Here is an 18,237-nt window from a genome sequence, read left to right on the forward strand (position 1 = left end):
AGACATCTGCTTGCCTTGTTTCTGTACTGAGACCAGAGTTTCAGAAATAACCGACTTTTCGCTATGAATAACGACACTCAAGAATTTTTAATAAAATAAACTTTGTGTCACAGTATACATCAATTTCACAAGGAGTACACCCTCTGACAAACCATACAAGTGGTGGAGGTGGAAGAAGAAGAGGTGTTAGTGGGGCCAGCAGGGGGTGCTCACCCTGCAGTCCATCTGGGTCCTTATGCCCCTGTATAGTGATGGGGACACTATATTGTAAACAGGCACCATCCTTCGGATGAGACGTAAAACCGAGGTCCTGACTCTCTGTGGTCATTAAAAATCCCAGGGTGTTTCTCGAAAAGAGTAGGGGTGTAACCCCGGCGTCCTGGCCAAATTTCCCGTTGGCCCTTACCAATCATGGCCTCCTAATAATCCCCATCTACAAATTGGCTTCATTACTCTGCTCTCCTCCCCACTGAGAGCTGGTGTGTGGTGAGTGTTCTGGCGCAGTATGGCTGCCGTCGCATCATCCAGGTGGGGCTGCACATTGGTGGTGGAGGAGGGGAGTCCCCATTACCTGTAAAGTGGTTTGAATGGAGTGTCCAGAAAAGCGCTATATAAGTGTAAGCAATTATTATTATTATTATTAATCCCTACTGCATTATCGAACAGTTCGTAAAAAGGCCTTTTTCAGTCCATGCAAGTGGTTGCTGGGGCTGGATTGGAGCAACACCCAAGAAAAAAGTGTACTGAACGGCTGAGGGCTGACCTCCTGGCCAGAGGACGAGGAGGCTGGGACCTTCCTGTGAACTGAGGAGTGACCAAGGGGTGGAGGCATAAGGCAAAGAGATGTATGTGAGAGAGAGAAGGGGATCACCTACAGTATTTAGAGTATTTTAGGTGAGATAATGACATCAACAGTGATTGCGAATGACCCACAGCAGAGTCTGCTGTCATCCCTCCCGAACTTTCATTATAAACCCCGTTAAGTGTATGGTTTCGAAAAACATCAGCATTCAAATCTTTTAAGCAATCTCACCTCCACTTGCTGGCCCATATTTCAGACCCAGCAGCTCTCAATAAATGATCACACACGGGAACAGACACAGATGGGAACTACAGTGCATTAGAAATGTGTTTTTGTCTCTTCTGCAGAGGTCCAGTTGGTGACATTCAAATTGGCGACATACAAGCAACAAAGCGAAATGAATTCTGGAATTCAGAAAGTGGCAGTGTGTTGAAACCAATTACACATCTCAATTCAGTATTTTAACAGCTGAATGCAATTGAATGCACAGAAAACTAGGTAATTTAGTCTGCTAATCAAGAACTCAGCTGAAGTTAAAACCAGGGCTACAAAGAACGCAGCAGAAAGCTGTGCAAGTACTCAAAAGATACAAAGGGCAACCAAAAGACAAGAAGTATTTTCTTGAATGATGAAGGCCGAATACTGTCGAAGCAGTTAAAAAAAACAATCTAATTAATCTTTTTTGACCACTTAAAACCACGTAGGTAGAACTGGATGTCACTTCTGAGTCGTAAATCTATTTACGTGCACTGCCGGTGTTTTTAAAGCGTACCAAGAGAAAGAAAAACTAATCGACGTACAATCGCCGACATTAAACTGCTTTCAGAGAAATCACACAGGTAATGCTTAAGAAAAGCAAGAAAGTATCCTCTCCGTTCACTGCTCCCTGAGGCGCTGTGAGGGAGGAAACAACTGAAAGCGAAACCGAAAGACTTTTGCTCGGCCAGCACCTACTGTATCCCATGTCCCTTTTCCAGCAAGTCCCAGCTATGGTGAGTATCGTCACATGGGTGCACGCCATTTAGAAAGAAACCCCATAACGCATTCAGAATGCCTCTAAGATGGGATTCTGTCTCACGATTTTGTTATTTTGCGCCATATCTTGCCCAACCCAGGACAACGCGGCACTCCGCTCTCCAGACAACCGTTAACCCTCGGGACCACCACCTCCTGCACAGGACGCCCCCGGCGGCGCCGCGAGCGACCTGCTGTCGCTCTAGCAACGGCCTGAGCACAGGCGATCTCTCGGGAGTGGTCACTAATGCAGACTTCTTGAATACCACACGGTTAGGAGTGAAACGCACAGTGTGGGGTTGCATGAAGGTTAACGGTCAAATGTTTTCTGATTTAGTACTGAATTACAGCGGTGGTCATGAACGGGAACATTTTTAAAAAGAGAAATCTCTGGTCCAGCCATTTTGTATTTATACCTGCGTAACCTACAGTACCAATTGATAATTATGACATGAACAGGAAAAAAAGTAAAACGAAGCAACTGACAATCCTCCAGCCACAATTTTAAATATTTTCACGGACGACATTCTTCAAACGCCATTGGCTGTTGCTTCAGTCAGGAGCAGTTGTGTGTTGTGCAGTCCCTGTTATGACACCACAGGAAAACTTTACTGCAATTAATTTTAGAAGAAGTCTAGATATATTGAATGTAAGACCAGCGGTTGCAATGATTTATGAATAATGATTATTTTTCGTCCAGCAGGAGACTGAGCTGTTACTGCAATTCTATATTCAGTTAACATTTTTATGCATATAAAGTCAACATTTGTAGCCAAAATGGTCTCCTGTAGCAACAGATCCTGTGATAGATTAGGTTGCTTGAATAGAGTTTGAGCAGCCTGGGTTCCAATCCACACCTGGACTGCTATCTGTGTGGAGTCTGCATGTTCCCCTTGTGTTTGTTTCCTCTGGGTGCTCTGGTTTCCTCCCATATTCCAAAGATAAACTGGTTGGTTGATTGGCTTCTGGGAAAACTGACCCTGGTGTCAGTGTGTGCCCTGCTATGGACTGGCGTCCTGTCCAGGATGTAGCCTCTCTGCTTGTTGGGATAGACTACGTCTCCCCCGCGCCCCTGTGTTAGAAGAAGCGGTTAGAAACTGGACAGATGAAGGAGTTTAAGCAAAACGCCGACTCATATAAAAGACCCAAATAAAATCCATGTCAAGATAGGGAGAACATGCAAACTCCACACAGACCAAACCGACTCAAACCCTGGACACTGGAGCTGTGAAGAAACGGCACTATCCACTGTGCCACAGTGCTGCGCTGGAGTCCTGCTGTTCATTAAAATTTGCTTGACAACATAATACAAAGCACAGAGAGATTTCATTATATCAGATTTGATTACAATTAAATTAGATTATTTTATGAGTTAATGCTACTCTATAGTGCGTGCATTTCTTAGGTTGGTGTAAAAAAGTGTAAAAAAGGCACATCCTTTGGATGAGACATAAAACTGAAGTTCTGACTCCCCGTGGCCCTCACAAATCCCAGGTCTTTGATTAAAAACAGTAGGGGAGTAAACCCCACTGTCCTAGCCAAATGTCCCCCTGGATTTTACCAATCATGGTCTCCTAATAATCCCCATCTATGAACTGGCTTCATCACTCTGTTCTCCTCCCACTGAGAGGTAGTGTGTGGGGAGCATACTGGTGCACTGTGGTTGCCGTCGCATCATCCAGGTGGGGCTGCACACGGGTGGTGGTGGAGGGGAGTCCCCATTACCTGTTAAGCGCTTTGAATGGAGTGTCCAGTGTCCAGTTACCCTGGCCATGACACCAGGGTTACACCCCTACTCTTTTCAAGAAACACCCTGGGATTTTTAGTGACCACAGGGAGTCAGGACCTCGGTTTTACATCTCATCTGTAAAACTGAACCTTTTTAAGTATAGTGTCCCCCTTACTGTACTGTAGTGTTAGGACCCACACAGACCGCAAGGTGAGTGCCCCCTGCTGGGCCCACTAACACCACTTCAAGCAGCAACCTTTAGTTTTTCCCAGGAGTCTCCCATCCAGGTACTGACCAGGCTCCCACCCACTGAGCTTCAGTGGGGCTGCCAGCTGTGAGCTGCAGGGTGATATGGCTGTGGGCCATACTGTATATAGCACCTCGTTTCTTTGGTTAATCATGTGACTGTCTACAAGCAAGTTCATGTACAAACACACTTGGCACTTTCAATTACTAGATGTGAGGGAAAACTAGGGGTGAGTTGGGTAATGACAGGATGATAAAACTATTTCCTCTTAATAATAGTTTTTAAAGATAAAGATGTAGAGGGTCACAGCAAGATTTCATGAAAAAACAAAACAAGATAATTCATGTCTTTTGATCCTTCAAAATTACATCAGTGGAGCTGGATGTGACCTCTGTGTCAAGTTCTGTTTAAAACAGTAAAGTATGGGCCTATCTGAAGTTGAAGTGAAAGAAAGTAGAACAAACTGACTTCCAACCCACAGTAAGAAACTGTCCCCTCCCTCTTCACTCCTCCCTGTGACAGTAAAACCTGAAAACGAAACTGAAAGACAGAGCACGTTGCTCAGACAGCACCTATCCCATGTCAGTTTTCAAGCAAATTGGAGAGATGGTGAGTACTTTCTTATTTTGTGGGTGCACATAATTTAGGAAGCAAGTTTCTAAAGCAATCAGAATGGCTGTCAGGTGTGATTCAGACCAAACCAGATTCAAACCTCTCAGACGGAGCTGTGAAGTAACAGTACTACTCTGGAGGCGGATGTTCAGTTAAATGTTGATCAGCGTGAAGCATAGACTGATTTGATTAAATCTGAGAAGCTTACAAATTGCCAGTCGTGTTGTTCATATTCCTCTTGTAACGTTTTTCTTTTTTATATTGTAGATCTTAAACTAATCTACTCTATAGTGCGTGCATTTCTTAGGTTGTTCATGGCTTCACTGATTAATTTTTCTTTCCACAGTACAAAGTGTCTGAGCCAGATCACCTCGTGGATCACCAGCAGCAGCTGATAGGACTCTTCCCTGGCCTCTTCGAAAGCGAGGAGTTCAGTGACCTCCTGCTCGTGGTGAACAGCAGCCTGCAGATCCACGCCCACAGGCTCCTCCTGGTGACCCAGAGCAGCATCTTCAGGACCATGCTGTGCAGTCAGCACTGGCCAGAGGCCCAGCAGAGCACCGTCCACCTGACTGAGGATGACCAGTGTCTGCCCCACTTTCAGGACTTCCTGAGATACTTCTACACTGGGACAATCAACATCACTACTGCCAGTGCTCTTCCCGTCTGTATGCTGGCGGACAAGTACCATGTCACCAGCCTTAAGAAGAGCTGCGAGGGATTCATGTCGGAGAACGTTGGTACTCCCGGAATGTATAACAGAGCCATCTCCTGGAGGAAATATGGCCGACTCGCTGATCGACCAGAGCTGAGGGAGGCCTGTGATAAATTCATTGCCTGGAACATGGACACGGTGATCAGCTCTCCAGACTGGACGTCCATTGACGCTGATGACCTACACGATCTCCTCAAGAGGTCAGACCTGGTGGTTGCGAATGAGGTCTCATTGCTAAAGGCTGCAGTCGACTGGCTGACTGATCATCCAGAGCAAACGAACGACGTACTGCAGAACATTCGATTCCCAGTGATGAAGCCGTCCGAGCTCTATCAATACCAATTTTCAGGGATAGGTGACAAAAGTATCTGTTCATACGTAGAGAGAAAAGGCACCCTGACTTACCAAGCTAACTCGGTTGATATTAAAATCCTCAGTGAACACAACAACATCCCTTCAGCTCCATTTTCTGTGAGACTGTACAAAGCAAGTGATAGTGGATGCCCATGGCAATTGGAGAATTACTCAGCACAAGGTAAAGCACCACACCAGATAAGATTTACTACCAAGACACTCTTGGCTGAATGCACGTGGTCTATTACCTTTCATCCCAAAGGTGAAAGAGTCACAATGCAGTTCCAGCGACTCAATAGCTATAGTGGCTACTGCTACACAGAAGAACAAATTGTAACAGACACGGACAATACAGTGTTAATATGGAGAGTTGAGAACTGTAGCTTGGATAAGTCTCTCCATGATCACAGACTCGCTGTGCTGCTGCACACGTTCCACAATGGCGAGTGGTTCGTCTCCGCGGTGAAAACGTTCAGTTCTGCAGGGGCGGAGAACAGAGTGGAAGACCTGATCCCGCAGTCTGAGCGGCAGCAGTACGTCAGCAACGACACCATGAGGCTTCACTTCATTGGGCAGACAGAGTGGAAGGAATATCAGCCGACCGCCCTGTAGAGCTTCCCCTCCATATTTCCAACAGAAGGAAGGGAGTTAGGTTTCAGATTGCTGGGAGCACATTACTTTATACTTGACAGTCTTTCTAAAAAAATAAACAGCATTTTACTTAGCTTCAGCATATCAAAATTAATAACTTTTTGTACAGAGCGATCATAATAGCAGTGATGTGCATTCTGTGGGGGGCTGTTTTTCCTAGTTTACCTGTTCTATCTGCACACCTTATCCTTATCATAGTTCTGCATTCTCCACAGCCAGGTCTCTTTTCCAACCTTGCAAACTGTAAAGCTAATTAAAATGTATCCTTACATGAACATCTTTATTCCATTTATTTATTGTATTACTGTATTACTACATTTGCAATGTACTGTGTTGATTGTGCCTAGCTGCTGTAGCACTCGAATTTCCCGCATGGGATTGATAAAGTACCTATCTAATTACAATAAGGGTTTGGGATGCAAAGGAGCAGACACAGAAACAATTAAAAAAGAGCCCTTCTAAAGAAGCAGGTTTCGAGTCTAGATTTGTTCATTAAAAATGTATCTTTAAAGGAACATCTATCTCTTTATAAAACCAAGCTAGAATGTGCTTAGCTTGTGATTCTCTTACCCCTGTTCTGAGTAGCAGTATCCATAAATATACATAAATAAAACCATTTGAATGGTTCTGTTTCAGTGTGGCGTTGAATGGGAGAGATCTATACTGGTTGCGATTGAGGAGCAGCTTTCACTGTGTTGTTAAGTTGAAGTGTTTTGGACCTGCTGGAGCAAACCGACCTGTCCGGCCCAAACAAACGGGAACACAGGCAGAATATCACAGAAACTGGCACCGGGGTGCAGGAGCGAGTCCAGTACATGTCTGTCATTGATCCCCCATGAGGCGCTGAGCCCGAGTGTACAGTTACACACAGACCCTCACTCCCTCACGACAGTCTGAAGGGCTAAAGGCGCAACTTTCTCACCCTGTGTAGTTTTTCTGCTGTAGTCCAGACGTCCGAGGCCAACCCACGACTGCCCAGCCTAGAAGGTGGGGGGGACATTGTGCTCTGTCCCATGGGGAGCGCTGGTCACAGTGAGATATTGATGACCGAGGACAGTGTCGTATCCAATTCAATATCCCCTGAGAATCTATTTCTGTATCCCCCTCTGAGATGCGCACAATCCATTATCTTTGGGACGCCCGATTCCTCTCATTATCAACATATAAAATTATTAATATATAACACATAAGGACTAATAGTTCCAGTAGGCAGCTGGGTCAGCGTGCGTAGGCTGAACAGGAACAAGTAAAGCTTTAACCCATGCTTAAAGGAGAAGAAAGAAAATTGGTTTCGCCGGTTGTGGAGCCTTCTTCAGGCGTTTCTTTCTTCTGACACCTCAAGAAGGCCCCAGAGCTGAAACGTTGCGTTTCTTGTCTTCACTTGCTTCATAAGGACAAATGTTGCACATTTGTCGAGTTCCCCTGTCTTGTGGGAGCCCTCCTTTTTGGGTGGGGATTTTTCTTATGTTTTTTTACCTGCTAAGGATTAGAGTAACATATTGAATACACAGAGAAACCGATATAAGCCCAGATGGACAACTGGCTCGTCTTCCATCCAGATCGTGATAAGCAAAGGCATTTAGGATCCTAGAGGTTCCGTGGAGGCTGTGCGCAGTAGGGAGGGGGGATACACATGTCCAGGGGATACTGACCTGCTGCTGTCTGACGGCCAGGGTCCAGCCTGCGCTCTGCTTCAGGGCCTGAACTGGCTGAACTACACAAAACCCTTGAGAATTTGTGTTAAATGATTGTCTGTGTGTGTTCCAGAGTGTGTCTCATCCAGTAAACTCAGAACTCATGAAGGCGACATTCTTCTGAAAAAACAGACGTTCTCCTGTCCTGACTCGCCACAAAATAAGAAACAGGAGGATGAGGATGCGTTGGCACACAAACTTTAATGAGCTTAACGGCTGCCATCATGTTTACCACTTACAGGCACATGGCATTTCCTGCAGAATTTGAGGATAATCAGTCTTGTGTACAAGTAATGGAGTTTTTAAATCGAAGTTCAGGAGGAATGAAGGCAGCCGGGCTCATTCAACACAGCCCAATAAACTATTCTAATTTCTCCCAACCTTCCAGCTGCTGTCATTCCTCGTGAAACAGGCTGAAGGCGGAAATGTGTTAAAATACCTCAGTCTGCAGAGACAGTTACGTTTTTTGTTTGTAAATTACAGAGATCTGCATGGAATACTGACAGAAGACACGATGGATGGATTAATACCTTTATTCATTTCTTTTTTAATTGTATAATGTTAGCATGCCCAAAGGGGTTGGGCAGCCAGTTGACCTTGGACCCCCTAGAGGTTTTTTTTCTCCTTACTAAGGAGTTTTTGGTTCCTTCCCTCCGTTGTCTTCTGGTCTTTTCTGTTCTGTATTCATAACATGTATGGTCACTTACATTGTTAAGCGCCCCGGGGAACCCTTGTTGTGAAAGGCGCTCTATAAAAATAAACTGAATTGAATTGAATTTTTATCATTACTGCCGCCTGCTTTTTGTTTTTTTTATAAGCCTGCTGTTCCGGATGGGAGAAATAAAAGTATAAATGGAAAAGTAAGGCTTTGCTTCCATCTCCTGGGTCTCATTCCACCTGAATTTGTTTTCCTTGAGCTATTATTGTGATAAGAAGCCCAGGTGGGGTTTTAGGTCCTGACCAATCATCATCTGGATAGCTGTAAAACGTGCAGCGGACCAAAGCCCAAGGAACTGGAGCTACCTCTAGTGAGCTTTTTTAGCTTTGTATTTTTGTATAATGGTGCTACTCCAGACACTGATGGCTCCAGACACTGAAAGTCTGCCTCCAAAGAATTGGGAGTGTGATGGCTTTTCAATCTTTTTCTTTGGGCAGCTATGCGACGAGATGGAGCCGTGCTTGTAGAAACTCCGATCCAGGTCCAGCGCTCGCCCCTGGACACGGATCCCATACATGCATCCCCGGAAGTAGCTCTGATCCGCAGGGCCATTGGTGTCAGAACCGTCTGTGGGAAAAGAAACACAAACAGGAAGGGAACGGAAGTCACAGTGTCGAGCTCTACTCTTTAAGATTCAGTTATCTGACATTGGACCATGACAAGGGGTGTCATGGCAGTTAGCACTTCTGCTTCACAGATCCAGGGCTGTGGGTCTGACATGGGACCTGTCCGTGTGGAGTCTGCATGCTCTACTTCCAATGCTTTCATTTTCTGCATCCTCATAACGACATGCTGGTCAGGCTTTATTGGCTATTCTGAACTGCTCCTCTTTCCATAGTCCTGCGCAGGACTGGAATCCCAAGCAACAACAACATACTGTACATAATCTCCCTCAATCACCATAAAAGTTAGAGAAGCGGTTTGGGAGCAGTATATCTAGAATGAACCTTTTGATCCTTCATAAAGATTTCCACATATGGAACAGTGGTATGTCTTACTCAGCCTAGTGCCACAAGTGATTTGTGAATACAACAGGTGTTTGTGTGGTGTTCACGAGACAGAAAAACGCTTCACACAAAACTCCTGCAGTGCCAAGGACACCCTGTCTAACTCATTCTCAGCGGCCGGTGGACTACTGGGCGAGGAGGTCCTGGTCACACTCTGTTAGCTAGCCCAGACTCAAATCAGCAGTTCCATGAGTTAGCCTACATTCGATGTTGTTGATTAAAAAAATACAGGACCACCTGTGTCTGACAGTTCCCTCATCAGGCAGCCTGGGAGAGTCCTTGCTCAACAGGGCTGGGAGGAGTCAACTCACCTGGCATTCCACCAAAGGAGAGCAGGGCCCCTTTCTCCCAGGCCTCCAACATCTCCTCCATGTCTTCTAGCACTGCGGGGGGTCTGTCCGGCCCAGTCCTGATCTGGGCCTCCTTTTCTGATATGACAACCACCAGGTTGTCCTCAGGGTCCGGAGGTAAACACATGTGCACTGACAAGGTACTCGTGAACACCACCAGCTGCGTGGACTGAGGAATAGGAGGCGAAAGAAAGATGGATCTGAGGATCCTTGGAAACTGGTATGCAAGTCAATGTCATATTACCTGTAGGGTTTAAGCTGAAGCCAGCAGCCTGGGTGCACAGAACATATTATACCTTATCTGACCAAGTAGAAGGAAAGGCAGTTTTGGAGCATGAAGGAGACAGCTGGAGAAAGGCACGGCAGCAGCACTGCTTCAGACTGTTAAAAACCGCATTATCAAGGACCTTGGTATCGGAAAAGGAAAGATGTAGGAGAAGACGACATTCTGCACACGCAATGCCACTCCAAAAAGTGATAAGATGAGGCAAGTGTGTTAAGTCGTGAGTGAAACAGAGGAGAGACCGGAGAGGCGCACCAGTTCATTACAGTCTTTGGACACGTCCAGAGACAGGGACAGCAGCAATCGGTGATCCCGGGTCTGTACAGCCAGCACAGTGCCACTCCACCTCTCCGGACGCAGGCTCACCTCCACAGTCAAGGTCCTGTTCTCCGGGCTTAGGGGGAAGTCTACCTTGGAAAATAGGGAGTGAGCCAGTCTGGGGGGAGCGGTGCATCTTGTCAGCATTCCCAATCCCAGCACCACTTATAGCCCAGCTGGGACAATACATGGGGAGGTGAGAGCATCTTGCACTCATGCACAGGTGCAGGAAAAGACTACAAAGGCTACACAGATGGGATTGTGGGTAGACAAGTGGAAGTGTGAAAAACTTGGCACTTAGGGAGATGCAGAGAATGGCCACACGGGTCTCTTTCTGGAGGGGCTGGGGTGGGTGGGAATACAAGACGATCTTTCCAGTGACGTCACTCCCCCCAGAACTCTCAAAAGCATCTGGGTTTTGTTTAAATATAGGGGGCTTAGCTGCTGTACACAGGCTTTGCCACCTGTTAAGTTAAATCTGCTCCAAGACAGTTCTTTGCACATTGTCCCCCATGTGTTTTTTTCTTTTTACGTTTGAAAAGTGCTCAGCTATAACACCGTTCAGTGTGAGCTAGCTTCCAGCTGGGGAGTTTTGCTAATCGAATGCAGCCGGGCTGAAGAAGTTCAAGAAGGGAGCTGCATCAGCGTGCGCAGGGTGCAAAGGAACAAGTAAGGGTTTATTCCCTGCTGAAAAGAAAAGAAAAGAGACACAATGTTTCAGCTCTGGAGCCGTCTTTGGGTGTTCAGGCTCCACAGCCAAAAACTTTGTGTCTCTTTTCTTTTCAGCATGGAATAAATCCTTAATTGTTCCTCCGGTAGTGCGGGCTACTGCTCAGCTCAGCAGCGCCCCCCGCAGTTTGCTGGATGGAATGGCAGGGCTTCTCACCTGTGCTATGGAACAACGCGAGACCCGTGCCTAGGAAATAGCTGCCCTGGATCAGGTTGGCGAAGCAGGGCTTGGGCTCCGTGCGAAGGGTCGACACCCATGGGGTGCTCAGATTCAGCCAGGTCCCCCCACGTATGCATCCATCCATCTCCGGGCGCAGCTGGAAACACAGGCAGACAAACCGCGAGATGGAGGATCAGTCTGAGCAGCTTCACATGCAGCACTCCACTGGTCACGGAGGAACATCCCATTCACTGCTGTGGGATAAACACAAGGGGCTTTATTCTAGAACCAAAGTATATACTTCGTTCTTTCTTTCTTTCTCTGTTCTGTCTTCCCTCGTAAAACCAGAGTGACACTCTTGGACGGAGGATTATTGTAAATGAAAACCTGTTCAAATAATTCTTGTCATGTCATGACATTTACCAAACCACTTTACACCCGTCGGTGTCGCAGAAGCCGGAGCCTACCCGGCAAGCAACGAGCGCAAGGCAGGGTACACCCTGGATGGGACGCCAGTCCATCGCAGGCTGAGTGCCAGCCAGTCATACATGGGGACAATCCTGGGGCCATGTTAAAGGCCGAGGGGGAAAATTTGGCCCGGACACCTGGATAACTCCCTTCTCTCATCGAGAAATGCCCGGGGATCTTTAATGACCACTGAGAGTCAGGACCCTGGTTTAACGTCTCATCTGAAAGACAGCGCCCACTACAGTATAGTGTCCCCGCCACTATACTGGGGCATTAGGACCTGCACAGATCGCAGGGTGAGAGCCCCCCGCTGGTCCCACTAACACCACTTCCAGCAGCAACCTTACTTTTTCCCAGAAGGCCTCCATCCAGGTACTGGCCAGGCTCACACCTACTGAGCTTCAGTGGGGCTGCCAGTTGAGAGCTGCAGGCTTATAGAGCTGCTGGGCTAATTCTTGTCTTATCTGATTAAAAGGATTAACAGTACGCATGGGTGCTTTTTCTAAAAAAAACAACAACAACCAACAGACGTCTTGAGAGACTGACTGTAGGGAAGAGCAGGGAACTGTCGACGAGAATCCCCCCCAGCGCCAGGCGGATCTGGCCCAGCAGCTCGGAGTCGTCCACAGAGTGCAGCCCCACGGTCAGCACGGCCACCCTGTCCACCTCCAGGACCACAAACTGATTCTCGCTGCGCAGCTGCACCTGAGAGAGCGGGGGGGCACAGAGGGGGAACCCAGAGGGAGAGTTAGGGCATAAAAGGGACAAAGGGGAGGTGAAGATCTACACAGACGTGGCGTCGCCCAATAAGATGCCTCCTAGCCACCATCATGTCTTTGGATTAAAGGGAAAATCCGGGGCTTCTTTGATAGTTGGGGTTAGAAAGTAAATTTACAATGGAAGTAAAATGTACACAGTAACGTGTAAAACTTCCATTTACATCACAAAACAGACAAAATCTCCAGGTATGTGCAGTGCTGTGTTGCTGTCATTGCCTGTGATTCAGGTGACAAAACTTCCAGTGAGGTGAAGCGGCACTATGATGTTGTGGATACACCTCTTGACATCGAGACTAGTGTTTGCTAGCAAAACTCTTACTTGTTAGCTCTGCATGCAGAACATGTCTGCGAGGAAATATCTGCTGTGCAGTGTTTACTTATTAGCTCATACCTCACATCACATGAGTCATTTTACAGTGACTAGTGAGCAGGAAGGGCCGCTTCACCTCGCAGTTCATGTGAACTCTCTACAACATGGAGACCACACAGTACGTTTACAAGGCTCGCGATTTTGTGTTTAATGCAGAATGAGTACAAATTTTGCGTGACCATCAGCTAATTTATTTTATTACCGAGATGTAATGACCAGTCTGAGAAACCGGGGCTGCAGTTCCCCTTTAACTCAGACTGTCCCCCAAATCTCAACATGATCTCTATGGGGAGAAGGACGGGGGACCCCGTCCCCTGTCCCCCGGCCCTTACCTGGTGCCAGCGGCCGTCGTCGAGGCGTGGCCCCCCCGACACCGAGACCCGGGAGCTGGACTTGCCGATCTGCATCTCGGGGATGCCCCCCCGCAGCGCGAGCACGAACCAGTCTTCCCCAGCCTTCGTGTCGCCGTAAAACACCACGCCCTCCGAGTCCAAGGTGCGGAACTGGAAGGAGGATTTTATGCTACGTGCAAGGGGGGGGGGGGGGGAGGGGGACAGAATCGAAGACCAGGCCTGCTCAGCATGCAGCGCTCCTGAGCCCCAGGGTTAACAGGCAGATTCAAACAGCCAGCGGCGTTCAATGGAGTGAGGACTCCTCTGTCATGCTCGACCCAGGCACTCAGATCTCCACCCAGAGACACAAGCCTTCGCACCAGCCTGCTGCCCAGGTGTAACAGGTCAAAGGCACTGATGTTAAAGGGGAACTGCAACTCCCCTTAGAGAGAATCAGCATTGATGAGCGCATTTCAAAGCTCAATAACAGTAAAATGGACACAGTAGCTTGTCTAACCTCCAGTTTACATCACAAAAATACAGTAGATTAGATTTCCAGGTCTGCGCAGTGCCATGTTCTGTAATTCAGAAAGAGGCAACAAAACATCTGGTGAGGTGAAGCGGCCCTGTGACATTGTAAGCAAGCAGGTTTGTGAATACATCTCGTTTAATCCAGTAGAAATATTGCTCTCCATTTTGAGATGGTTTTGCCAACACATACTACTTGCTTGTTAACTCTGCTTGCAGATAACATTGGAACATTTCTAATGTGAAATGTCTGCTGCACAACCAGTATTTATTCACTAGTACATTTCATTCGTCATTACAGTGACTACTGAGCAGGAAGGGCTGCTTCATGTCACAAAGTTCACGATTAATTTGGAACTTTGTAGTTTGTGCTTAATTTGAAATTTGTCATTTTTTTCTATAAAGTCAATAAATGTATTTTATTACTGAGATGTAATAACCAGTCTGGTAAATTGGGACTGCCGCTCCCCTTGCTCAATGCTCATTGCATGGCTTGAGCATGAAGGGCGGCTAAGACATAGAACTGAGTGAATAATGAGTTCAGCTCGGTCACTTAACAGCTGAGGAGGCGTGAGTCCCTGACAACTCTGGAGTGTGGAGGACCCCCACCTCAAAAAAGTACCTGTCTCATGTACAGTACTGAACTTGTAAATGTCTTTTAAAATGTGGTTTACACCAACAGTTCCTGTGAGCCACCCAAGTAGTAACAGACCCAGCCCTGCAGGAGGTGCTCTGGAGCCTCTGTGTTTTGCTCCCATCTGCACGTTAATTAACTGCCTTGAATTAACTGCCAAAACAATAGTTTCTGTCTTGCATGTTTTAATCAGTTGCAAAGTACAAGAAACATATTAAACCTACACTAGTGTGCCCTCTATTGGTCATATCTGACACCTTGTATTTAGTGGGCAATAATGATACCAGCTGTTACCTGGTGACATCGGAGAGGTTGGCTGTCATGGTGGTGAAGGGCTCTGTTGTGCCCCACTGCTGCCCAAGGTTTAGGATATCATCTCCAGTTAGGTAGTCCTGATGTGCACAAGGAAGATTGCTTTTAATTTCAATAATTCCCCGACCCGATAATTCCCTCTGTCTCGCTCCCCCAGTTCAGAACAGCAAGCACTGACCCAGCAAAACCTCTTGTCACAGAAAGTGACTCCAGCACATCTCTCATGAAATGGCCAGATGAGATCCTAGCAGGCACCCAGCGCACAAGTGGGATCTCTTCCTATTTGTAATCGTCCGTGCTTGCACCTTGTAGAGTGTAATTTCTTTATGATAAGAAATCAGGCAGACAATATCTGCCCTGTTGTTTATGACTGTGGCCACTTTCATTGAATCTGATATCCCAGGACTGCTGGACATTAGAATATGTATTCTATTGGTACTTCGAGTATTACAATACCATATGTGCCTTGTTACATTCTGTGGTTAAATACACATTGTCTTTGCCTTGACATTTAGAGTGTTGCAAGAGATTGGTCAGGCTGCACTAGGATCAGAAAGGACATTGAAAATACTTGCAGTTTGGTTCTGTAGTGCTCACCAGAAGGACCTGTCTGTTAAATACACTCAAAAGGTCGCCAAACTCTGCTGTGACTTCTCAAATTGCTATATAACCGAGACATCGTACGCTTGGTGAACTGAGGGTCTCATCCAGCTCTTTCTTGAAGGATCTCCAGGAATCAGCTTTAGCGGCATGACTGGCCAGCTTGCTCCATGCACCTGCCACCCTTCCTGCCTGTTCTCAGTCTGAAACCTTTTCTTTGTTTTCTTCTCATTTCTTGACTCCTCAAATCCGCTGTCAGATTCACTCTCATGTGTTCTGGGATCCTAGTCAGAAGATTTGCGGATGTAGCCTCAAAAACCGAACTTTAGCAAACAATTATATGTTCTTACAAAGAGGCTTAAACTAACACGTCTTAATACTTCGTAGCGGTACTAGCTCTACTTTCAACTGCACAAAGCGGCACAAACGCAGCGCTAGCGACTGAGGGGGGTTTCATCGTTTGTGCTGTTTGTAGGGGTGCAACGTCACGGAGCTGAGGAAGCTCGTCTTCCAAGCTTCTCCGCGCAAAACGGAACCGGAATCGGGAAGATTCCCAGCTGAATGAGAGCTCCCAGCAGGAATGTTCCCTGGAAAGAACACCACCATTTCCTAATTGACTAATTGCTTTATTGGGGCTTCCAAGAAGAAGACAATCCTCAAAAAACAGCGAACTGTATAGCAAAGGCGAAGGCCAAACCTGAGCTGTTCAGCTGCTCGGATAAAAAGCTTAGCCAAAGTGGCGTTTATGAGAGAAGTGCACAGGCTTGCGGAGACCAGAAAGGACCACTTCACTCAGATAAGCGCGAGTGGCTTTATAACTGCCCACCACGGTTCCGTGGGGACCGGACCGCGAGTGGCTTTATAACTGCCCACCACGGTTCCGTGGGGACATCTGTCTTCTTCCCTTCCACGAGGGGCGTAATTTCGCTGCCATTTTCGTCTTCCCTCTAAAACCATCTCCGCGGCTAACAAGTCCGCGCTGACCGACAGTTTGCCGCTGCGCTCCAGCGGGCGGTGGCTAAACCACAGAGAGGCACCTTTCCCCCGCCTCCCGTCCTTGGGTACGGCCCGCGGGGGTGATGTCTGCCCCGGGCCGCGGCGCTTACCTCCGCGTCGCCGCCTTCTCCGTGATTCTCCTCGGAGCTCCTGCACCGCACCGCCGCCAAGCTGGCTATCAGCACCAGAGCGCCAATCCTTCGCATGCTGACAGCACCAACACCCAGAATAAGAAAGAAGACTTCGCCAAAACGGCTCTTCGACGCCCCCCTCTCCCGTGGCGACCCCCGGGCAGCTCTCTGTGCTGGGACTGTCGGAAGGGAGCAGAGGCAGGCGAGCTCTGGTGTTTACCTGGAACAAACAGCTCTCCGCTCTGCCCCCGGGATGTATCGATCGCTCCTGGGGCTCTGGTCGGGGGGGGCACACGCGTGCTCACCTTCACCCCTGTATAACCCTGTAGCCACCGACGAGCACACACCCAATATGCGATAACGCAGCATAAATACAGGGGCATAAATTCTTGATTTCTATGATATGATCATACTTGATCTACCTGTTCTTAATAACATAAGATCCTTGAGCGTCATGGCTTTTTTTTTTCATCCCTTTAAGACAGCGCTTCTGCTGCGGTTGGGACTGACGTCATGAGATAAGCGCTGCAGATGAATGCTATGAAAGGCGCTATATAATTTCAACCTTGTGAAACAGTTCCTGGAATCCTCTCCGGTTTTGTCACACGCCGGCCCAGGAATTTGTCTCCTGCTTTATCTGCAGAAAGGGCGGGACTGGAACACAGGCAGGGTTGTTAAAGTTCTCAGAAAACAGAACAGAAACGCGCTGAACAAAACGAATTGCTCCCGGGGTTCACGGCTTTAATGTTCCTGCGTTGTTCAGCTGCACCGTGTCATCTTTCTGAACGCTCTTAAATGCGCGTTTTCATATTTGGTGCATCGTTACTGAAGAACTCAGGACCGCCTCTTACCGGTGGAGTGGTGGTGATTGGGGGAGGGGGGGGTCATACTTCGGGGGCTGCTCTCCAGTTTCCCCCCATTAAACCTCTGTTACCGTCTCAAGATTCTACATCTCCCCCTGGCGCTCACGCAACCCCCCTGCCTGCTCCCCAGGGCTGGTGAGAAACGCGGGCGAGGCCCCGAGCCCACAAGACATTAAAAGCAGACGCCCCGTTTGACACAGAGAGCGAGCTGTCGCGCAAGCCCACGCCGCAAGAGTAGCCCACGCCAGCTCAAAGTCTACGATGACATCAATGTACGGTCAGGGCAACAGCACGACTCGGAATAAACCGGTTCACTGCAGGACCCACGCGGAAACCGGGACCAACGCGTACGCCTCTGGTCTCCTCCCAGCCCGGCGCTAGTTCACTGATCGCCTGTCCCTCTAGGTCTTCACTGGTCAATAGCGCAACGCTGTTGTGGGCCGACTGGACAACACACACGACGCAAAAGTGAGACCATCGAGATCCGTCAGACGTAATCCCTTTCAACCCTCAGTCTATAACGATATTACACCCACCCCCACCTCGGAAGATGAAATTTTCCTTTATCTGGTAAATGACGACCTCAAACTAATTTTTATTCTAAACCGGTCTAAGATGATACTAAAACAATTTTGAAAACATTTCGAGAGAGAAAACAAAATCTGAGAACTGAACTTTTTGTACATTTCTGTCTATAGGACGCACTTTTTAAAATGAATCACGTTTGCTGTTTGCGCTTTAGTCCTGTCCCGGTGCCGGGGGGGGGGGGGACCCCAGTTTCTGTGTGTTCACAGTCAGTCCGCGAGACGGTCCCCCGACTTCCATCCCTCGCGCCGTGGTG

At 47.7% G+C, this 18,237-nt stretch overlaps 2 protein-coding genes across 3 annotated transcripts; one reads left to right on the forward strand and one right to left on the reverse strand.

Moving 5' to 3' along the window:
• The first annotated feature begins 1,570 nt into the window (after positions 1-1,570).
• LOC148672381 (BTB/POZ domain-containing protein 17-like) lies at positions 1,571-6,750 on the forward strand. Of its 2 annotated transcripts, none has more exons than XM_088628083.1 (2): positions 1,571-1,794; positions 4,751-6,750. In XM_088628083.1, exons 1-2 carry the CDS (start codon positions 1,765-1,767, stop codon positions 6,083-6,085), a joined length of 1,365 nt encoding a protein of 454 aa, XP_088484209.1. In that variant the 5' UTR covers positions 1,571-1,764; the 3' UTR covers positions 6,086-6,750. The 2 variants fall into 2 exon arrangements, with proteins under 2 accessions (XP_088484209.1, XP_088484208.1); XM_088628082.1 differs by lacking the exon at positions 1,571-1,794 and adding an exon at positions 4,302-4,401.
• Positions 6,751-8,333: 1,583 nt separating this feature from the next.
• shbg (sex hormone-binding globulin) lies at positions 8,334-18,237 on the reverse strand. Its single transcript, XM_088628081.1, has 10 exons — positions 18,102-18,237; positions 16,947-17,187; positions 16,513-16,712; positions 14,789-14,886; positions 13,333-13,522; positions 12,398-12,556; positions 11,381-11,540; positions 10,432-10,583; positions 9,855-10,062; positions 8,334-9,103 (listed from the first exon to the last, which is right to left on the reverse strand). Exons 2-10 carry the CDS (start codon positions 16,987-16,989, stop codon positions 8,844-8,846), a joined length of 1,470 nt encoding a protein of 489 aa, XP_088484207.1. The 5' UTR covers positions 16,990-17,187; positions 18,102-18,237; the 3' UTR covers positions 8,334-8,843.

This window comes from Lepisosteus platostomus, chromosome 4 (assembly GCF_059453375.1).
Source record: "Lepisosteus platostomus isolate fLepPlt1 chromosome 4, fLepPlt1.hap1, whole genome shotgun sequence".
Taxonomy (NCBI): Eukaryota; Metazoa; Chordata; class Actinopteri; order Semionotiformes; family Lepisosteidae; genus Lepisosteus; species Lepisosteus platostomus.

What these genes read in the sequence shown, in the direction of transcription:
- LOC148672381 (XM_088628083.1), top strand. Translation starts at nt 1,765, where the DNA reads ATGTCCCTTTTCCAGCAAGTCCCAGCTATG. An exon ending in TCCAGCAAGTCCCAGCTATG is followed by an intron (nt 1,795 to 4,750) that starts GTGAGTATCGTC and finishes TTCTTTCCACAG; the next exon opens with TACAAAGTGTCTGAGCCAGA.
- shbg (XM_088628081.1), bottom strand. Translation starts at nt 16,989, where the DNA reads ATGACGCTCAAGGATCTTATGTTATTAAGAACAGGTAGATCAA. An exon ending in AACCTCTCCGATGTCACCAG is followed by an intron (nt 13,523 to 14,788) that starts GTAACAGCTGGT and finishes CCTTGCACGTAG; the next exon opens with CATAAAATCCTCCTTCCAGT. An exon ending in CTCCTTTGGTGGAATGCCAG is followed by an intron (nt 9,104 to 9,854) that starts GTGAGTTGACTC and finishes CTTTTCCCACAG; the next exon opens with ACGGTTCTGACACCAATGGC.